General features: G+C 56.3%; 1 protein-coding gene across 2 annotated transcripts; it reads left to right on the top strand.

The window, feature by feature from the left end:
- Positions 1-10,048: 10,048 nt before the first annotated feature.
- On the top strand, positions 10,049-16,142 carry LOC103819060 (glutamine synthetase). Of its 2 annotated transcripts, none has more exons than XM_018917837.2 (7): positions 10,049-10,114; positions 10,265-10,440; positions 11,003-11,164; positions 12,785-12,931; positions 13,762-13,889; positions 14,924-15,123; positions 15,395-16,142. In XM_018917837.2, exons 2-7 carry the CDS (start codon positions 10,275-10,277, stop codon positions 15,714-15,716), a joined length of 1,125 nt encoding a protein of 374 aa, XP_018773382.1. In that variant the 5' UTR covers positions 10,049-10,114; positions 10,265-10,274; the 3' UTR covers positions 15,717-16,142. The 2 variants fall into 2 exon arrangements, with proteins under 2 accessions (XP_018773382.1, XP_009091763.1); XM_009093515.4 differs by having other exon boundaries at positions 10,101-10,132.
- The last annotated feature ends 263 nt before the right edge of the window (positions 16,143-16,405 follow it).

The following is a 16,405-nucleotide window of genomic DNA, read 5'->3' as shown; positions in this document are numbered from 1 at the left end:
CTTTGAACAAACAATCTCTGTAATGCTTCCCACAAATGTAAAACAAGAGCAATGAATAGAAATCAGAGTTGTTCTCTTCTCTGAAGTTTCTTATTTTCCCAGGAAAAATCCTGGGAGAGAGAATTCTGTCTCTCTCTGTTCAGAGTGAACCCCACGGAGTGGGGGCACCTGGGTGAGGGACCAGGAGCAGGTTCCTGTCCAGGGCTCCCCTGCTGCCTCACAGGGTTGGGAGAGCATGGGAATGGCTCCTCCCTGCTGTGCCCAGGTGTGGTGGCACCTGTGGACGGCCAGGAGTGTCCCTCCCCCAGCAGGACACCTGGGCAGTGTCACTGGGGCTGATGGAGGGATGCCATTCCTGCCTGGAGATCCCATGGTGGCACAGCACAATTCCCGGGGTTATGGCCCCTGTTCCTGGCCTCTCCCAGCTGGCTGCTCCCTTCCTCCCTTCCCCATCCCTCTCCCTCCTGCCCAAAGCTCAGGTGTGAGCCAGGGGCAGTGCCCAGGGCAGGTTCCTGCCCTGCCAGGCTGGGATGGGTGGCACCAGCCCCAGGCTGGGTGTGGGGGGCCCACGAACCTCCCCTGGCTCTGGGGGGGGGGGGTCCCCAGTGCTGTCCCCTCCCTCCAGGCTGGGTTTGTTGTGTCTTGGGGGGTTGAGTGGGCCCCAGGGAGCCCAGGGACACCTCTCTGAGGGGTGGGGGTGCTGGCCTCCCTCACTGCCCTGGCTCCTGCACCATCCCCTGGGGCAGACTCCTCTTCCTCCTGCCTGGCCCTGGGAGGATGAGGAGGGCCTGGGGCTGCAGTGGGGCTGTTCCCTGCACAGGGACCCTCTGTCCCCTCACTGCCACCACCCAGCCTGGTCACTGCAGCCAGGACAGCTGAGCCTGTCTTTACTGACTCAGTGAGGAGCTGTGTCCTTCTCCTCCCCTGGGCAGGACCAGAGCCAGGGGGGCTGGAGCCACCTCTGCTGTCCCCAGCCAAGAGGGACACAGCTCTGCCAGCTGGGGCTGTGTCAGGGCAGGGCTGTCCCCACTGTGCCACTGGCTGGGGACCAGCAGGGAGATCCCACATGCCCTGAGGTGCCAGTGACATTTGTGTCCTTGGGCTGGTCCCTGTGCCAGTGACATTTGTGTCCTTGGGCTGGCCCCTGTGCCAGTGACATCTGTGCCCATGGGCTGGCCCCTGTGCCAGTGACATCTGTGCCCATGGGCTGGCCCCTGTGCCAGTGACATTTGTGTCCTTGGGCTGGTCCCTGTGCCAGTGACATCTGTGTCCTTGGGCTGGCCCCTGTGCCAGTGACATCTGTGTCCTTGGGCTGGCCCCTGTGCCAGTGACATTTGTGTCCTTGGGCTGGCCCCTGTGCCAGTGACATCTGTGTCCTTGGGCTGGCCCCTGTGCCAGTGACATCTGTGTCCTTGGGCTGGCCCCTGTGCCAGTGACATCTGTGTCCTTGGGCTGGCCCCTGGGGCTGCTCCCTGGCTGCTCTCCAGGCAGCTGGGGCTGCTGGAAGTCTGCCCCCTCCAGGAGCAGTCAGGGTGGCCCTGGTCTGGAGCAGGGGCTGTCCCAGGCTGGCTGCTGTGGGGGGAGATGTGGCCCCCACCCCATGTCCCCTGTGCCACCAGCCAGAGCGGGGCTGGGGCAGCAGGGAGGGCTCAGTGCAGTGACTGTGGGCAGGAACAGGGGGGCAGGGAAGCACCCCAGGGTTTGCCCAGAGCTGGAACAGGCTCCTGGTGCCACAGAGCAGTAAATGAGACTCTCCTTTGTGACTTTTCCTGACTTGTCCTGTGGTCACTTGAGCCAAGAGGGCAGCAGAGCCTTCAGCAGCACCTTGGGTGATGGAGTATGGATCACACTCTTCTCTGACCCAGGGGTGGGGCAGCTGAGAGGTGTTTTAAAAACTTTTATTCCGTTTTCAGTCTCATGTGAAGGGTGAGACAATACAGATGTTCTAATTCACACCATCACAATCAGAAGCTGTTTCTTAATTACAATTCTCTATAAGTGTTTCTTAACCTGTCAGCTTTAGTCACACCATGCTGCAAATGCCACCAAGTCAATCATGTCAGCCCCTCTGTCACCCTGTGGGAGCCTTCTGTCACGTTTTGAGAATTTTCTACAAATCCATTTCCCACCTTGGAAATGACACCTGGAAGAGACTGAGCCCATCAGGGACGTCCCAGAGCTCTCAGTGCTGATTACCAAGGGGTAATTAGTGACTTTGCAGCGTGGGGAGGTGGGAGAGGGGGTGATCCGAGGTGTGAGAGCCATGCCCTGGCTGTGTGGGAGCAGTGCAGGAGCTGTGGAGATGCAGGTGAGAGGGGAGCAGAGACAAAGCTGCTCCTTGCAGGGGGATTTCACTGCCAGAATTTGGGCAGCTGAAGAGGGAGGTGTGGAGGGGCTGTGCTCCATCCTAGGGAGGAAAACAGGGAAGGGGATGAGGGCATTGGCTGGGCTGCTGCTCCAGCTGCACACAGAGGCTCCCAGGGAGCAGCTCGGGGGGTGCTGGGATGTCTCCAGCCTTGCTGGGGTGCTGGACCCCCCTGGCCATGCTGGGGACTCAGATTTGGGGGTGCAGAGGGGGCTGCTGTGCATGGCTGTGCCCCTCAGGGCTCATCAGCCCCATGTCACCAGTCTGGTGTGTTGGGTTTGGCCGCTGAGCCAGGGTAAATCCACAGGAGCAGGGAGGTCCCTGCTCTTGCTGGGCAGCCAAGGAGGGGCAGGGGAGGCTGAGGTCAGTTGAGGATGAGGATGAGGATGAGGATGAGGATGAGGATGAGGATGAGGATGAGGATGAGGATGAGGATGAGGATGAGGATGAGGATGAGGTGAGGTGAGGATGGGGGGCTGCAGCAGCAGCTCACCCCAGCCAGTGCTGGGAGAGCACCCCAGGATTGGGGCAGTGCAGAAGCTGCATTTGGGGCTCTGCTGTCCAGAGGGGATTGTGTTGGGAGCTCGGGATGAGCATCCAGGGGGAGATAACTCTGCAGTGGCTGTGGCAGGAAAACAAACCTGTGCCAGCTTAATCCCAGCTGGGAAAGGGATGGGAACCAGCATGGATGGGGATATCCTGCTGGAGAGCAAAAGGAATTAAACCAGGCCAAAATGAAGAGCTGAGAGAGCATTTCCACCCAGAACAAGGGATTTTCTAGGGCTCTGGTTTGGTTTAAATTCACATTAAAGCCCCACCAAGGGGAGTTTCTGGTTCTACCTGTGTAGGAGCTGGGTTGAGTTACAGCCTCTGAGGCTCAAGCCCAGTGCCCAGAGTGCTGCAGCACATTTGGCTGCTTTGCTCTGCAGGAACCTGCCAGAATTTACCTTTCCTTTGGGAAGAGGCCTGCAATAAGCTGGCAGTAAGGAGGTTTTCCCTAGAAAACAAACACTTTGCCCCCAAAACGCCCACCCAGCTGCACCAGAGGTCTCAGACACGGCCCCTCTTCAGGGCAGCCTTGTTCTCTGTAGCAAAGGCCAAACCCTGCAAGCTCTAAAGTTGCCTTAAAAGTGCTTAATTCACTTTTTTACCAGTCCCAGCTCCTGAAATCATGTGATTGCAAGGAGATGACATTGCTGAGGAAAGCACAGGGTTTGGGTAAGCACTGAGAAAACAAACACCACCAGCAAGGAGCCTCCTCCTGTTTTCTTCAGAGAAATCCCCTGATGACTGGGGCAAACACGGTAGTGCTGGCTCTGCTGGCAGCAGCCAGGCTCAGTGTGGGCAGGGAGGGAAGTGAAAGAGCTTTGCATTTGTGTAAGGCTGCAAAGTGGGGTTGCCAAACAGGATCCAGGCTGGGAAACCAGCTGGGCAAGGAGGCTGTGGCTGCCTGGGTGCTGGTGCTGATAATTGTATTTACTTTAAAAGGAGTTGATCTTTTTGGTGGCTCACTGTTTAGACTCTGCTCTGAGCACTCTGCTGCTGTGGCAGCTTTGGTGCACTGATTTGATATTCAGTTTTGGTGAAATAAATGCTGCTGGTTAAAATTGGCATGCCAGGATTCTGGCTGGAGCCAGGGGAAGGATGTCACAGGGCAGCAATCACTGAATTGTAGAATCATTCAGGCTGGAAAAGACCTCCAAGAGCATCAAGTCCAACTGTGAGCCCAGCACCACCACTGCTCACCACTGAGCCTCAGGAGCAGATTCTCACATTTCTTTGGGCACTTCCAGGGATGGGTGACTCCATCAGCTCCTGGGGCAGCCTGTGCCAGTGCTTTACAAGCTTTTAAATGAATTATTTTTTCTTAATATACAACCTCAGTCTCCCCTGGTGCAACTTTCCTCTCCTTCTGTCACTTGTCCTCTCCCTGAAGCCAAGAGCTGGGTGGGAGCCCATGGGACAGAGCTCCTGCTCCAGTGTGGGGAGCTCCAGCTCGTGGTTCCTCTCTCAGAAGAGATGAGAAGGGAGCTCCCCCTGTGAGTCAGAGCCAGCTGGGGCCTCCTCTGCAGAGATCCCAGGGAAATGGGTCCCTTTTGCTGCCCAGGAAGCCCTGGGGTGCCCTGGCCCCAGTGCCTGCTCCCCTGGGAGCTGGGGCAGCCCTGCTCTGTGCCCCACAGCAGCTTGTCCTGCCTGGCTGTGGGTGATCCCAGGGCAGCTTTGGGTGCAATTCAGCCCACCCAGTGGGTTTTGTGTTCCTTGCCTGCCCTGGCAATCAGCTTTTTGGCTGGAGGTTCTCCCCTGGCACTTTGGTTTCCTGGGGTCAGGCATGTGCCACGTGCCCCCTCCTTTTCCCCCAATTTATTTTCCTGCAGCCTGAAGTGACTGTCCCAGGATTACAAAGGAAATTTGTCAGAGGGAGCTGTTTGGGGTTTATTCTGTCTGTGGACTGCACAGGGATGCTCAGAGATGCTCAGGGCATCTCTGCTGAGCCCTTTCTGCTGCCTTGAACAGAAAAGCCTCACCCTTACAAATGTACACACACCCCTGAGGCTGAAAATAACCCCCAAATGTTGTTCAGGCTGGAGAAAAGGAGGCTCAGTCTGGTTCTGTGAGTCTGTGGAAATGATTTACAGGAGCTTTCTGCAACCAGCTCTGATGCAGCTCTGTGCTGGGAGGGAGCCTGGCCTGCTCTGGAGCTCACCCAGAGCTGGGAGGCTGCAGAGGAATCCCTGCAGGGGAGGAGGGCTCCTAATCCTGCCTGGGTGGAAGGATTTCAGCTTCCCAGGGTTGGTGCTGGGCACTGTTTGGGTTGGGACTGTGGCTTTCCCAGGCATATTCAAGTATGACATAAATAATGATGTGTATGTGCATATATATCTATATATATATATATTTACATATTTATAGGTCATATATATGTGTATTTATATGCCATATATAAGCTTATTTATATGTCATATTTATGTATTTATGTCATATATATGTATTTATATGTAATGTATATGTATTTGTCTCATGTATATGTCATATGTATTTAAATGTCATATATATGTATTTATACATCATATATACGCATTTATGTCATATGTATGTATTTGTCATATATATGTATTAAATGTAATGTATATGTATTTGTCATGTGCATATGTATTTATATGTCATATATATGTATTTATATGTAATATATGTGTATTCATATATCTCATATATATGTATTTATATGTCACATAAATGTATTTATAGGCCATGTATGGGCATTTATATGCCATATATATGTATTTATATGCCATATATATATATGTATTTATATGTGTGTGCACAGAAGAATGTATGGCAGCCCTATTTGAATGAAGGCAAAGTGGTTTGGGTGCAACTCTGAGGAGATTTGCTGTTAGCTAAATGTGTTGTAAAGGAAAGCCTTCAGTTCAGCAGTTTTGCAGGAAAGTGACAAAGTGGCTGTGAACTGGGGACAGGGGGATGCCAGCACAGCCCCCCTGGCACAGGGTGGTCTCTGCTGGGCCCTCAGAGTGGCTCTGACCTAGCTTGGCCACCCCCTGCCCCATCCCAGCCCTGCCCCATTCTCCCCATCCAGCCCCCTGCCCCATCCCAGCCCTGCTGGGGCACCCACCTTCCCCCCGGGGTCCCTCAGCTGCAGGAATCCCCCTCTCCCAGCACAGTGCACACAGCACAATCCCCCCCAGCCCCTCTAATCCCTTTATGGTGTTTGTGCCGGGCTCCTCCTGCCCATCCTGCTCTTTGCCTTTCCTCTAATCTCCCCAGGGAACTGTGGGGCAGGACAAAAACCAGCCCGGGTTGGTCACAGCGATCCCGGCGGGAGGGAATGCTCTCCCCGGGGGCTCCGGGGCTCTGGGAGGTGCTGGGGGGGGTTTAACAGCCAGGGAGGGATTCCCTCAGTTCTGAGCAGCATCCTGAATCCTGGAGGATGATTTAGAGTAAAACCAGAACTCTCCATCCCAAAATCCCTGCTTTGTGCCCAGGGATGTTCCTTCTTGGGCAAGTGGATGGAGGGATGAGACAGCCAAGGCCCAGCCCCCTGCCCTGCTGCAGCACCAGGGGAAGGTGTCAAAAATCACCCCAAGAAGTAAATTTGTCCATCTTTAACCACTTTGTGGTGAAACATATTGTGTTACTGAAGATTTTCAATCTGAGAAATTTCTTAATGTTTTATTACTCTCCTATCTAAGCAAGAAATATCTTTGGTGTGTTTTGGCAAGGCTGGAAAATGCTCAGGCTGATAAAGCCTTGAAGTCAGAGAGCTAAAAACTGGAAGAATTTAGGGCTTGGCCAGGTCTCCCTAGGCTGGGTCTCCAGACTGATCCAAATAAAGACACTGGGAAGGGGAGCAGCCCTGCTGCATCCTGCATCGCTGTGGGCAAGGGGGTGACATCCCAGGTGGCACCAGAAGTGATGGATGGTCCAGGCTGGAGCAGCACAGCAGAATCAGCTTCTCTCCCTGCTGTGCTCCATGTGGGGAAACCCCTCTGCTGCAGCTCTGAACGGGCTTCACAAAGTCCTCTGGAGATTTAATCTGTGACATTTTACTTCTCCAAGGACACTCCTGCTCCCTTTCCTGCCCTCGGCTCCGACCTTGGGCCAGTGACTGATTCTGGGAGCTGCTGGAGGTTAATATTTACTGTACCTGCCGTGGAGGGGAGCAGGCAGGAGCCGGCTGATTGCAGAGCCCCGGCTTGTTTGGGGGAAATGTTTTTGCAGAGCCTCGAGGAGCCAGGTGTGAATTGTGCTCGCTGTTGTTGGTGGAACAGGGTTGTTGCTATGGAAATGGCTGGAATTAGGCTTGGGGAGGTGAGGCTGGATCCCAGGAAAAACTGACTAAGCAGGTGCCCAACCTTACATGGCAGAAACGCTTTTTCCTGCTGACCAAAATCCTTTTTGGAGTGCAATAATTGTGTATATTTGGTGAGCTGCCTCGGGAGTGCCATTTGGGCAGGGATGGCACCGTGGCACTCGGGGACCTGGTGTAGTGGTGGCCTTGGCAGCGCTGGGGTAACAGCTGGGCTCAGTGACCTTTTCCACCCTTAGGAATTCTGTGATTGCACTTCTGTGCCCCCACAGGCTGCTGCTGTCCCTGCTTCCCAAACACCACAAACCCACCGTGTCTGCCCTCCTGGGGCAGGGGGGCTCTGACCAGGTGAGGGATTATTGGTGTTTGTTCTATCTTCCCCTTTTGGGTGTTTTAGGCTCAGTGATTCCAGCTGCTCACAGAGGAGCTTCCCAGTCCAGGTTACTGGGTTAACTCAGCCTGGATTTTGTTCCATTTCTCCCTGGGCTTGAGCCCACTCAAGCTCCGGGGTGTTTCTGCACAGGTGGGCACATCCAGGAGGGAAGCCAGAGGGATAAAATGAGCCTCTCCCTCACCCAGCTGAGTCAGGAAGGTGCAGGGTCTTGGCAGAACCCTCCTATCACACTGAGCACGCCCCTGCTGGTCCTGCTGGCTCTGCAGGATGCAGTTCCCCTCTCCGCGGTGGGGTTTGCGATCCTTCCCGAGGGAGGCAGATCCATCTCTGTGCTTCCTGCTCAGCATCAGCCGCTGCTTCTCCAGCCCTGAGGCTGGTCCGCGGGCTCCAGCTCCCCAGGCGGGATGGAGATGGAGATGGAGATGATGGAGGTGGGACAGGGAGCCGAGGACGCGGCGGAGCCTCTGACGCCTCCCCGGCACGGTGTTGCTCGGTGTTGCAACGCCTCCGGGAAAGGGCTGCCCAGCTAGGGGTGCATTTCCTCCTGCCCTGGGACGATTTCCAAACAAAGAATGAGGAAATGCTGAGCTTTGCAGCCACATTCATGGATGTGTCCCTAAAATACCCCGCAGAGGGAGGCGGCTGCTTTCGAGCTGCACCCCCGCTTCAGTTGCAGCAGACCCTGAATGTCACCGGGGCGGCGACAAGGACACGGGGGAGACCTGCGTGGCTCTGCCACCGCTGCTCCAGGGACCTTGGGCACATGCCCGTGTGCCAGCCTCCTTCCCAGGCGCTCTGCTCGGGCACCACCCACGAGCTGTGGGGTGGGTGACGTCTGGCCCGCCCGCAGCCCGCTGCCACTGATGTCACCGCCCGGTCACCGAAATTGCTAATTAAGTTTTGTTTCTGTGGCTGCCAATCTCATTTCCTGGTTCTTGTGCAATCCCAAGTGCTTTCGGGTTTCTTCCCGATTCTTTATCTGCCTGCGGGACCAAAACACCTTGAGAAGAAAAACAGAGCTGATGTCTTGGGTCAGTGCCCGGGGAGGAGATGTCCTGTGGGGGGAAATCAACCGTGAAGCAGTTTTTTTTTTAGCTGCCCCGGTGTTTTGCAGAAAAAACATTCCTGGTGGTGAGTCAGGCAGCCACAAACATGAGGCTGTCTTAAGAACCGGGGGAATTAGCAAAACCTCAACTGCTTTAGAGCCCAGTCATGCCTTAAAGCCTTTTCTCCTTTTGTAACATCGGAAAACTGCTTGAAACCCGAGGCTGCAGAGTCGAGGTGCGCTCACCCCGCCGGGTTCGCTTGGGGGGGTTGTTTGGAATCTTGCCCTCCTCCCAGAAAAAAATTCGGGAGTATTTGAGATAACCCCCGGAGGCGCCGGCACGGGCTGTGCCCGTGCTGGCTGTGCCCGTGCTGGCTGTGCCCGTGCTGGCTGTGCCCTGGCACGTTTAGGGTCTGTCTGCTCCGACACGTGGGAGCCTCTCACGCAGGATCTCTGGAAAACTGGGAAGCCAACGATGCGTTTAATTCGCCTAATTGGATCTGCGTTCGGCTCAATAGCTGGAAATTGCTGCTATATTGAAATAATCGACTCAAATTCACACCTGTTGGCTGAGGATTTTTAGCTGACTGTAAATCACAGCAGAGCCTGTGCTGAGCGTGGAGAGTTTGGGGGTTCAAAGAGACTCTGCTACGCTGGTGCTTGAAAATTGTGCTTTAACTCAGCGGTTTATAGATGGGAAGGGCTGAAGTAGGAGATTGCGGTGTTTTCCCAGCAGCTCTCAGCCTTTCCTCCCTTGCTTTCCAAGGAAAGCCTTGGGGCCAAACCCAGCCCTGCAGCCACGGGGGGGGCTGAAGCCGGGTGGGAAGCGGTCGTTCCTGGGTGGCCAGGGCAGGATGGGGGGAGAGAGGTGGCGGTAGGGCTGCCAGGCACCTGGCTGCCCCTGTCCTCGGGAATCTGGCTGCCCCTGTCCCCAGGGACTGGGCTGCCACTGATGTCCCCAGGACCTCCCAGGCACCCAGATCCATTCCATCACACATTCACACGATCCCAGCCAGGTTTTGGGGTGCTGGGGGAGCACAACCCAGCAGCCTCCCCAGCTCCCTCCCGGCAGTAACTTAGCAGCCCTGGGAGAAAAACTCCTGCACGCGTGTACGAGGGCAACCCTACACAAATAAGGGGCCAAAAGGGATGACACACGCAGAGAGGGGACCGGAGGTGGTGAATAAAATTTTCAATGAGTAACACCTGTTTATTTAAATAAACAATAAGTTATTTAGCCAGTAACTCACCGCATTAAATAAATAAATCGATGCTTTAGCCGTGAGATAGCTGTCGTTTTTAATAAGTAATATTTTAATAAGAAAAGAAAACAACACTAAACGCCCTCAGTGGGTGTCCCGGAGGTGGAAGGTGGGGGCCAGGGCCCAGCGCCGCCGTCCCGGGGCGGAGCCGCCTTCGCACCGCCCCCCGGCCGCGGGCGCCTTTAAAGCGCGGGCGGAGCGGGCGCGGAGAGCGCTGGGGTCGGTGAGCGCGGGGTGACGGGTTCGAGTCCCGCCGGGGGAGGCAGCCGGGGGGGAGTCGGGGTGACTCGTTATGGGCTGGGAGGTTGGTTTGTAACATACCCCTGGGGAGATGGGCCGGAGGTGATGTGCACTCACCTGTGCGCCCCCGCAGGGCCGTCGCCATGTCGGTGTCGCACAGTTCCAGGCTGAACAAGCTGGTGCGGGAGCAGTACATGAGGCTGCCCCAGGATGGGAGGGTTCAGGTCACCTACGTCTGGATCGACGGCAGTGGCGAGGGCGTGCGCTGCAAGAGCAGGACCCTCGATAAGGAGCCCAAGAGCATCGAAGGTAATGCTGTTGCATGTCCTTCGGGTGATGGGTGTGCAAGAGGGCCCTGAGCATCGCCTGGGAAAAGTTCTGGGGTGCTTCGGGCGGTGGGAGCTGGGACGAGCCCTCCTGGGTTGTGTGGCACCAGTGATACCTGTTGCAGCTGGCTGGTGGGCTTGTACCAAGCAGCACGGTGAATATCCAACCTGCGTCCCTGCGGTTTGCTTAATCCGCTAATCTCTGCTATTAGTGCTGGGCGGGAAGGGGAGGATGAGTTCCTTGCCCCTTTCCCCCAGGCAAACAGGCATGGAGACGTGTCGGCATCTGGATGGGGTTTGGCAGAGGGAGGTGGAGTGGCTGGGACTGATCCTGCCCGTGCCTGATGGTGCTGGGGTGGGATGAACGCACTGATGATGCTCAGGGAGCACCGAAGGGCGCCGGGGATGTGCGAGAAAACCTTTGTGGCTGACATCCCATGAAACTCGGCACCCTTTGGGTGCTCCATCGTGGATCTGAGCCATCAGCACTTGGCACAATCCGTATGGGGCCTTTTCCCAACCTCCGTCCCCCTCCTGCCCCGCAGATGTCCCCGAGTGGAATTTCGATGGCTCCAGCACGGCACAGGCAGAGGGCTCCAACAGTGACATGTTCCTGGTGCCGGTCTGCATGTTCAGGGACCCTTTTTGCCTGGACCCCAACAAGCTGGTGCTCTGCGAAGTGCTGAAGTACAACAGGAAGCCCGCAGGTGAGGACCCCCAGCTCCCGAGGGTCACCCCCTTATTATTTAGGGTGTCACCTCCCCAGGGACCGCCTGCTCGGGACCGCCGGCTCTGGGGCGCAGCTGAGAGCCGAGCCCTCTGCCCGAGGCTCCGAAATCCAAGTGCTGGCGGCGGTGGGTGTTTGCAGGATGCTGTGTTAGTGGCACGGGGCGAGGAGAACAGCAGCGAGACGCGGAGTTCACTCCCGGCACTCGCCAAAGGCGCCTCCCGGCTCGTGAGCCCGAGCTCGCCCAGCCCCGGGGGGAGCGGGAGCTGGAAGTGCGGGGTTCTGACGTGCCGGGGTTGTGGTGGCTCTTCTCGCTGGTGGGAGGCTGCAGAAAAGGAAGGAGAAGATGCTGAGCCGGCGTGTGCTCGCTCAGTGACCTTTTGCAAACTGCCCCAGAACGAGCGGCTCTCGCCCTTATCTCCGAGGCTGCCGTCGCAGGAGCCTGCGGTCCGTCTTGTCCCTGTGATAAAGCTCCAGACACAGGAAAAGGAGCCTGTTTGCAGGGACGCGCTGAGGGGCTCCCGGAGGGGTTATTTGCAGGCAAACAACCGGATATTTGCCACTCAAGCAGGGCTGAGCCCCGCTGGGTTTGCGGAGGAGGGAGAGGGCATCTGCGACTGATTCAGCTCTGCCGGGAGAGCAGCGGGCAGGGATGGTGAAAGACGGGGTTGATTCCTCCTGCAGCAGCGTCCAGACACGGGTGGGGGAAGTGTCTTGGTTGAGATTCCTGCCTGGCAGCTCCTCCACTGCAGGAGTTTGTAAAGAGATCCTCTGATCCTGGGGCTCCCGAGGCACAGAGAGCTCAGCCCAGAGCCCTGATGGTGAGAGGGGTGCACCCTCCAGCCCTCCCCGTGGTGGGTTTCCGTGGACCTTAAGGGCTCTGTGGGCTCAGGGGAAGCAATTGTCTTAACCTTGCTCCCCATCTGCCACTGCTTCCCTTCAGCCCCACGTGCCATTGCAGCTGCTCTGGGTTTTTTTTTTTGCAAGTTAGGGCAGAATGTGCAGCCTGGAGCCTGCCTGTCCCTGTCACAGCAGTTTTTCAGCCTTTTTCGCTGATGTCTTGGTCCAAGCTCTGTTCCCCTTGCCTGGCTCGTTCTCTGCTATCTCTGCTTTCCTGGCAAAGCTCCAGTTGCCTTGAGCATCTCAAAAGGCCAAGGCAGGGCCAGCCAGTCTGGATGCTAACCAAAACCATGGAGCTGCAGAAAGATAAGGATAATTAAGATGAGGCTGGTAGGATGGGGGTGAAGGAGTAATGGAAGTCCCTGTTCCCAGGTCTGCTGAATGCCTGTAGGATGGGGCTGGGGTAAGGCTCCCTGTCTCTCACTGAGTAAGAGGAGGAGGATGGAGGAGGAGGAGGATCAGCAGTGGTTTGGAGAACAGGGTAATTAAACCCTTTTGACCTGTGGCCTGATGCTCCCGTGATGGAGTAACTGTGAGGAGGAATTTGGTGAACAGGAAGGGGGATTCACTCATGATTTCCTTAAGGCTTCTGTGGGAAACCCTTGGCAGTGGTGGAGCCTTGGTCTCAGGGTGGGATGGAGCAGAGTGTGGTGAGTGCTGGCTCACAGCACGGATCAAACCCGGACCTCTCTGCCCGCAGAGACCAATCTGAGACACACGTGCAAGAAAGTCATGGACCTGGTGAAGGACAGCCACCCCTGGTTCGGGATGGAGCAGGAGTACACTCTGCTGGGCATCAACGGGCACCCCTACGGCTGGCCCGACAACGGCTTCCCCGGCCCGCAGGGTAAGAGCTCCCTCCAGCCCAGAATTCCCCCTCAGCTCCCACCCTGCTGCCTGTGGGGTGCTGGGAGGTGGCAGTGAGCCCATCCGCAGCCTCGGTGCAGCTCTGGATGACCCCAGGTAGGGGCTGTTTGCCGAGAGCACCTGGTGCCCCGTGGCTCACGTGAGCCGCTCCCGCCGGACCCTGCTTGCACAAACAGCTCAGCTGCACGACTTGTTTGGCAAGGGCTGGAGAACTGGGCTGGAAAAACCTCCTCCCCTTGGCTGTTGGGGAAAGGGCTTGGCATGGTGCATTGTGCCCTCCTGCAGCAGCGAGCCAGCTCCTCAGCTGCCTCCTGGGACAGAGCCAGAGGTTTCCCAAGCTGATTTTTGTGTGAACCGGCTGCTTGCAACATCCCCCTTCCCCCAGGTGGGGAGAAGATCTTTGCCTTACCTGCTTGAATGAGGAAGATATCGAACCCCAGCAAATTGGATTTTCTAGCTGTGAACAAAGCCAGCTGTTGTCAGAACAATCTCGGAAGCTTGATGTGCTCAGAGGGTGAGGGAGGTGCCCCAGGGCAGACCAAACTTTGCTTATCTCGAGGCCACCTCCCAATTGATGTGTTACAAGTATTGAACTGCCCAGATAAGGCTGAGGTTGCACAGATGAACTGCTCATGCTGCTAGTCCTGGAGCTGGGGTCGGTGGCTTGATGTTGTGTGGAGAGAAACATCCTTTTAATTCCCATAAATCCTCTGCCCGTGGCAGCAGGTACCTGGGAGGGTGGGATTATGTTACAATGCTGTTGTGGCTCCCCGAAGTTTTCCTTGGGTGGTGACTCCTTGTTCTTCCCAGGCCCCTATTACTGCGGGGTCGGAGCAGATAAGGTGTACGGGCGTGATATCGTGGAGTCCCACTACAAGGCTTGTCTCTATGCGGGGGTGAAGATCTGTGGCACCAATGCCGAGGTGATGCCCTCCCAGGTATGTGTGGATGGCCCCAGGCAGCCCATTCCCAGGGATGGATACTACTGTGAGGCTGGAGTAACCCAGCAACTCCCAATTCCTCTGGAACTCCAAATCCAGTGACTCCTCACATCGGTTTTGCTTAGGTGGGAGCAGTTGCATTGCTGGAATGGAAATGTCCATTTGATGTTCTCCTAATTCACCCCTAGCTCCTTGCACAGCTCAGCCTGAGCTCTGACTGCCAGAGCAGAGCTGAGAGCTCCCCCGTGGGAGCAGGGATGTGGGGGATGGGAGCTGGGATGGGCTGCAGGAGCACCATGTGGAGTGATGGGGTCTGAGCCCTGTTCTGGAACTGGGAAGCTCGGGTGGGACATGGCCTTGGGGAGCAGTTGGGAGGATTTGGGTTTATCTAGGAGTGAGCAGCAGGGAGCCCCTGATTGCATTAGGCGGGTGGCCAGACTGACCGGCTGTGGGTCCCTCAGCCACTGACTGTCCTGCTGCTGATGTGGCACTGATAAGCAGGGGCTTATCAGCAGTGGAGCTGAGGCAGGACTTTTACCCACCCCTCTGTTTGCCCCAAATTCTTAAGGGTCCTTCTTGGCTGCCTTCCACATCCTGGGCTCAGACTCTTCCATGCCAGCAGCCACAAAGACGTCACCCTGTGCTTAGTAACCATGGGTGGTGCAACCCTGGCTCCAGCCAGGCAGGGAGCAGCCCTGGGAAGGACTAACAGGCTCCTCATTAATCCTCTGCCCTGTTTGCAGTGTGGGCTGGGGGTCCTGCTCACAGCAGCTCCAGCCTCAGTCAGATGTGTTTATTTACCTCTGTTTTGATAAAACCCTTCTGATTTGCTCTACATAGTGATGAGCGGTTTCTTCCCTTTCTTTTTGCATGCCAAAGTTGTCCTGTTGCTTGCCTCAGTGCTCCCCATCCTTGTTGCTGATTCCCAAGGGTAGCATTCAGCCACAGCCCAGGCTGGGGGTGGCAGGGATGTGTGACTGGGGAGGCGCCCACCTGCCCATCCTTACCTGAGCATCTGCTCCCCCTTCCAGTGGGAATTCCAGGTGGGCCCGTGTGAAGGCATTGAGATGGGGGATCACCTCTGGATGGCTCGGTTCATCCTGCACCGTGTCTGTGAAGACTTTGGGGTTGTGGCCACCCTGGACCCCAAACCGATGACCGGCAACTGGAACGGCGCCGGGTGTCACACCAACTACAGCACCGAGGAGATGCGCAGAGAGGGGGGTCTCAAGTGAGTCCTGGGGGGTCTCAAGGGGAGTCTCAGGATTCAGGTGAGTCCTTGGGGGCTCCCTGGGATGTACCTGGAGCTTGGGGGTGTCCTGGGCAATACGGAAGTGTCTCCCTACCTGATGTGGCTGCACCAGGCAGGGTTGGGGTGTTCCCAGCTCATTATTTTAAGAGCATCTTGATGAAGGATCCCTTGGGCTGTCCTTGTCCCTGCACAGGAGGAGGGGGTGACACCCCCCAAGTGGACCTGCTGAACCCCCTCTGCTCTCCCACAGGCACATCGAAGCTGCCATCGAGAAGCTGAGCAAGCGGCACGATTACCACATTTGCGTGTACGACCCGCGGGGCGGCAGGGACAACTCCCGGCGCCTCACCGGCCACCACGAGACCTCCAACATCTTCGAGTTCTCCGCCGGCGTGGCCAACCGAGGCGCCAGCATCCGCATCCCACGCCAGGTGGGCCAGGATGGCTACGGCTACTTCGAGGACCGGCGGCCGGCAGCCAACTGCGACCCCTACGCAGTCACCGAGGCCATCATGAGGACGACGGTGCTCAACGAGACCGGGGTGGAGACCAAGGACTACGCTGAGCACTGAGGCACCAGGGTGGGTGGAGGTCCTGGTGCCTACAGTAACTTCTCACGTGGGATTTGTGCCTGTGCGGTGTCTTCAGCTGCAAGCTCAGACTCTTTAGGAACCTCGCTTCTGGTCTTGTGAAACTTCGCCTTAGAAATATGTATTTTATAGCAAGAGGGAGGGGCCCAACCTATTTTCTCAACTACTTTGTTTGTTCTGGTTCCTGGTTTTAGGTCATGAGGTTGTTGTTTTTTTTAAAACTTGGATTGAATTTTTTTTTCCTTGATGGACTTTACACTGTGATGTACATAGATTCCAATGTGGATGCTGCAGCTGCTGCTGTTTGCACCTGTGGAGGGTGGATGCTTTTTTTTTTTCCATATCTCTGTTGCAAGGAAATGATAATAAATAATTTTCCTGGCTGCGTGGCAGCTGGGTTATGCTGTAGTGAGTGTATTTTCCTGTAGCTCCTAGAGCTCACTGGAGTTTTTCATTTGGGTGGTGCTGGTGGGTTGCAGCTACTGAGTGCTTGGACAGGAGCTGGAGGGGCGGAGATGCTGGAGGATCCTTGAGGCAGGTGCCTGGAGCTACCTTGCCTCATTTTCTGGACCAAAGGCCATCTCCTTCCATCGTGATCCCAAAGGCAAACAGAGCAGTGTGGGCTGAGCAAACAGTGGCCGGAGCAGCAGCTGGCGGGCGTTTACACAGGG

This window comes from Serinus canaria, chromosome 17 (genome assembly GCF_022539315.1).
Source record: "Serinus canaria isolate serCan28SL12 chromosome 17, serCan2020, whole genome shotgun sequence".
Classification (NCBI taxonomy): domain Eukaryota; kingdom Metazoa; phylum Chordata; class Aves; order Passeriformes; family Fringillidae; genus Serinus; species Serinus canaria.
Note: the sequence above shows the minus strand (reverse complement) of the source record. Positions and strands in the feature narration are given on the sequence as shown.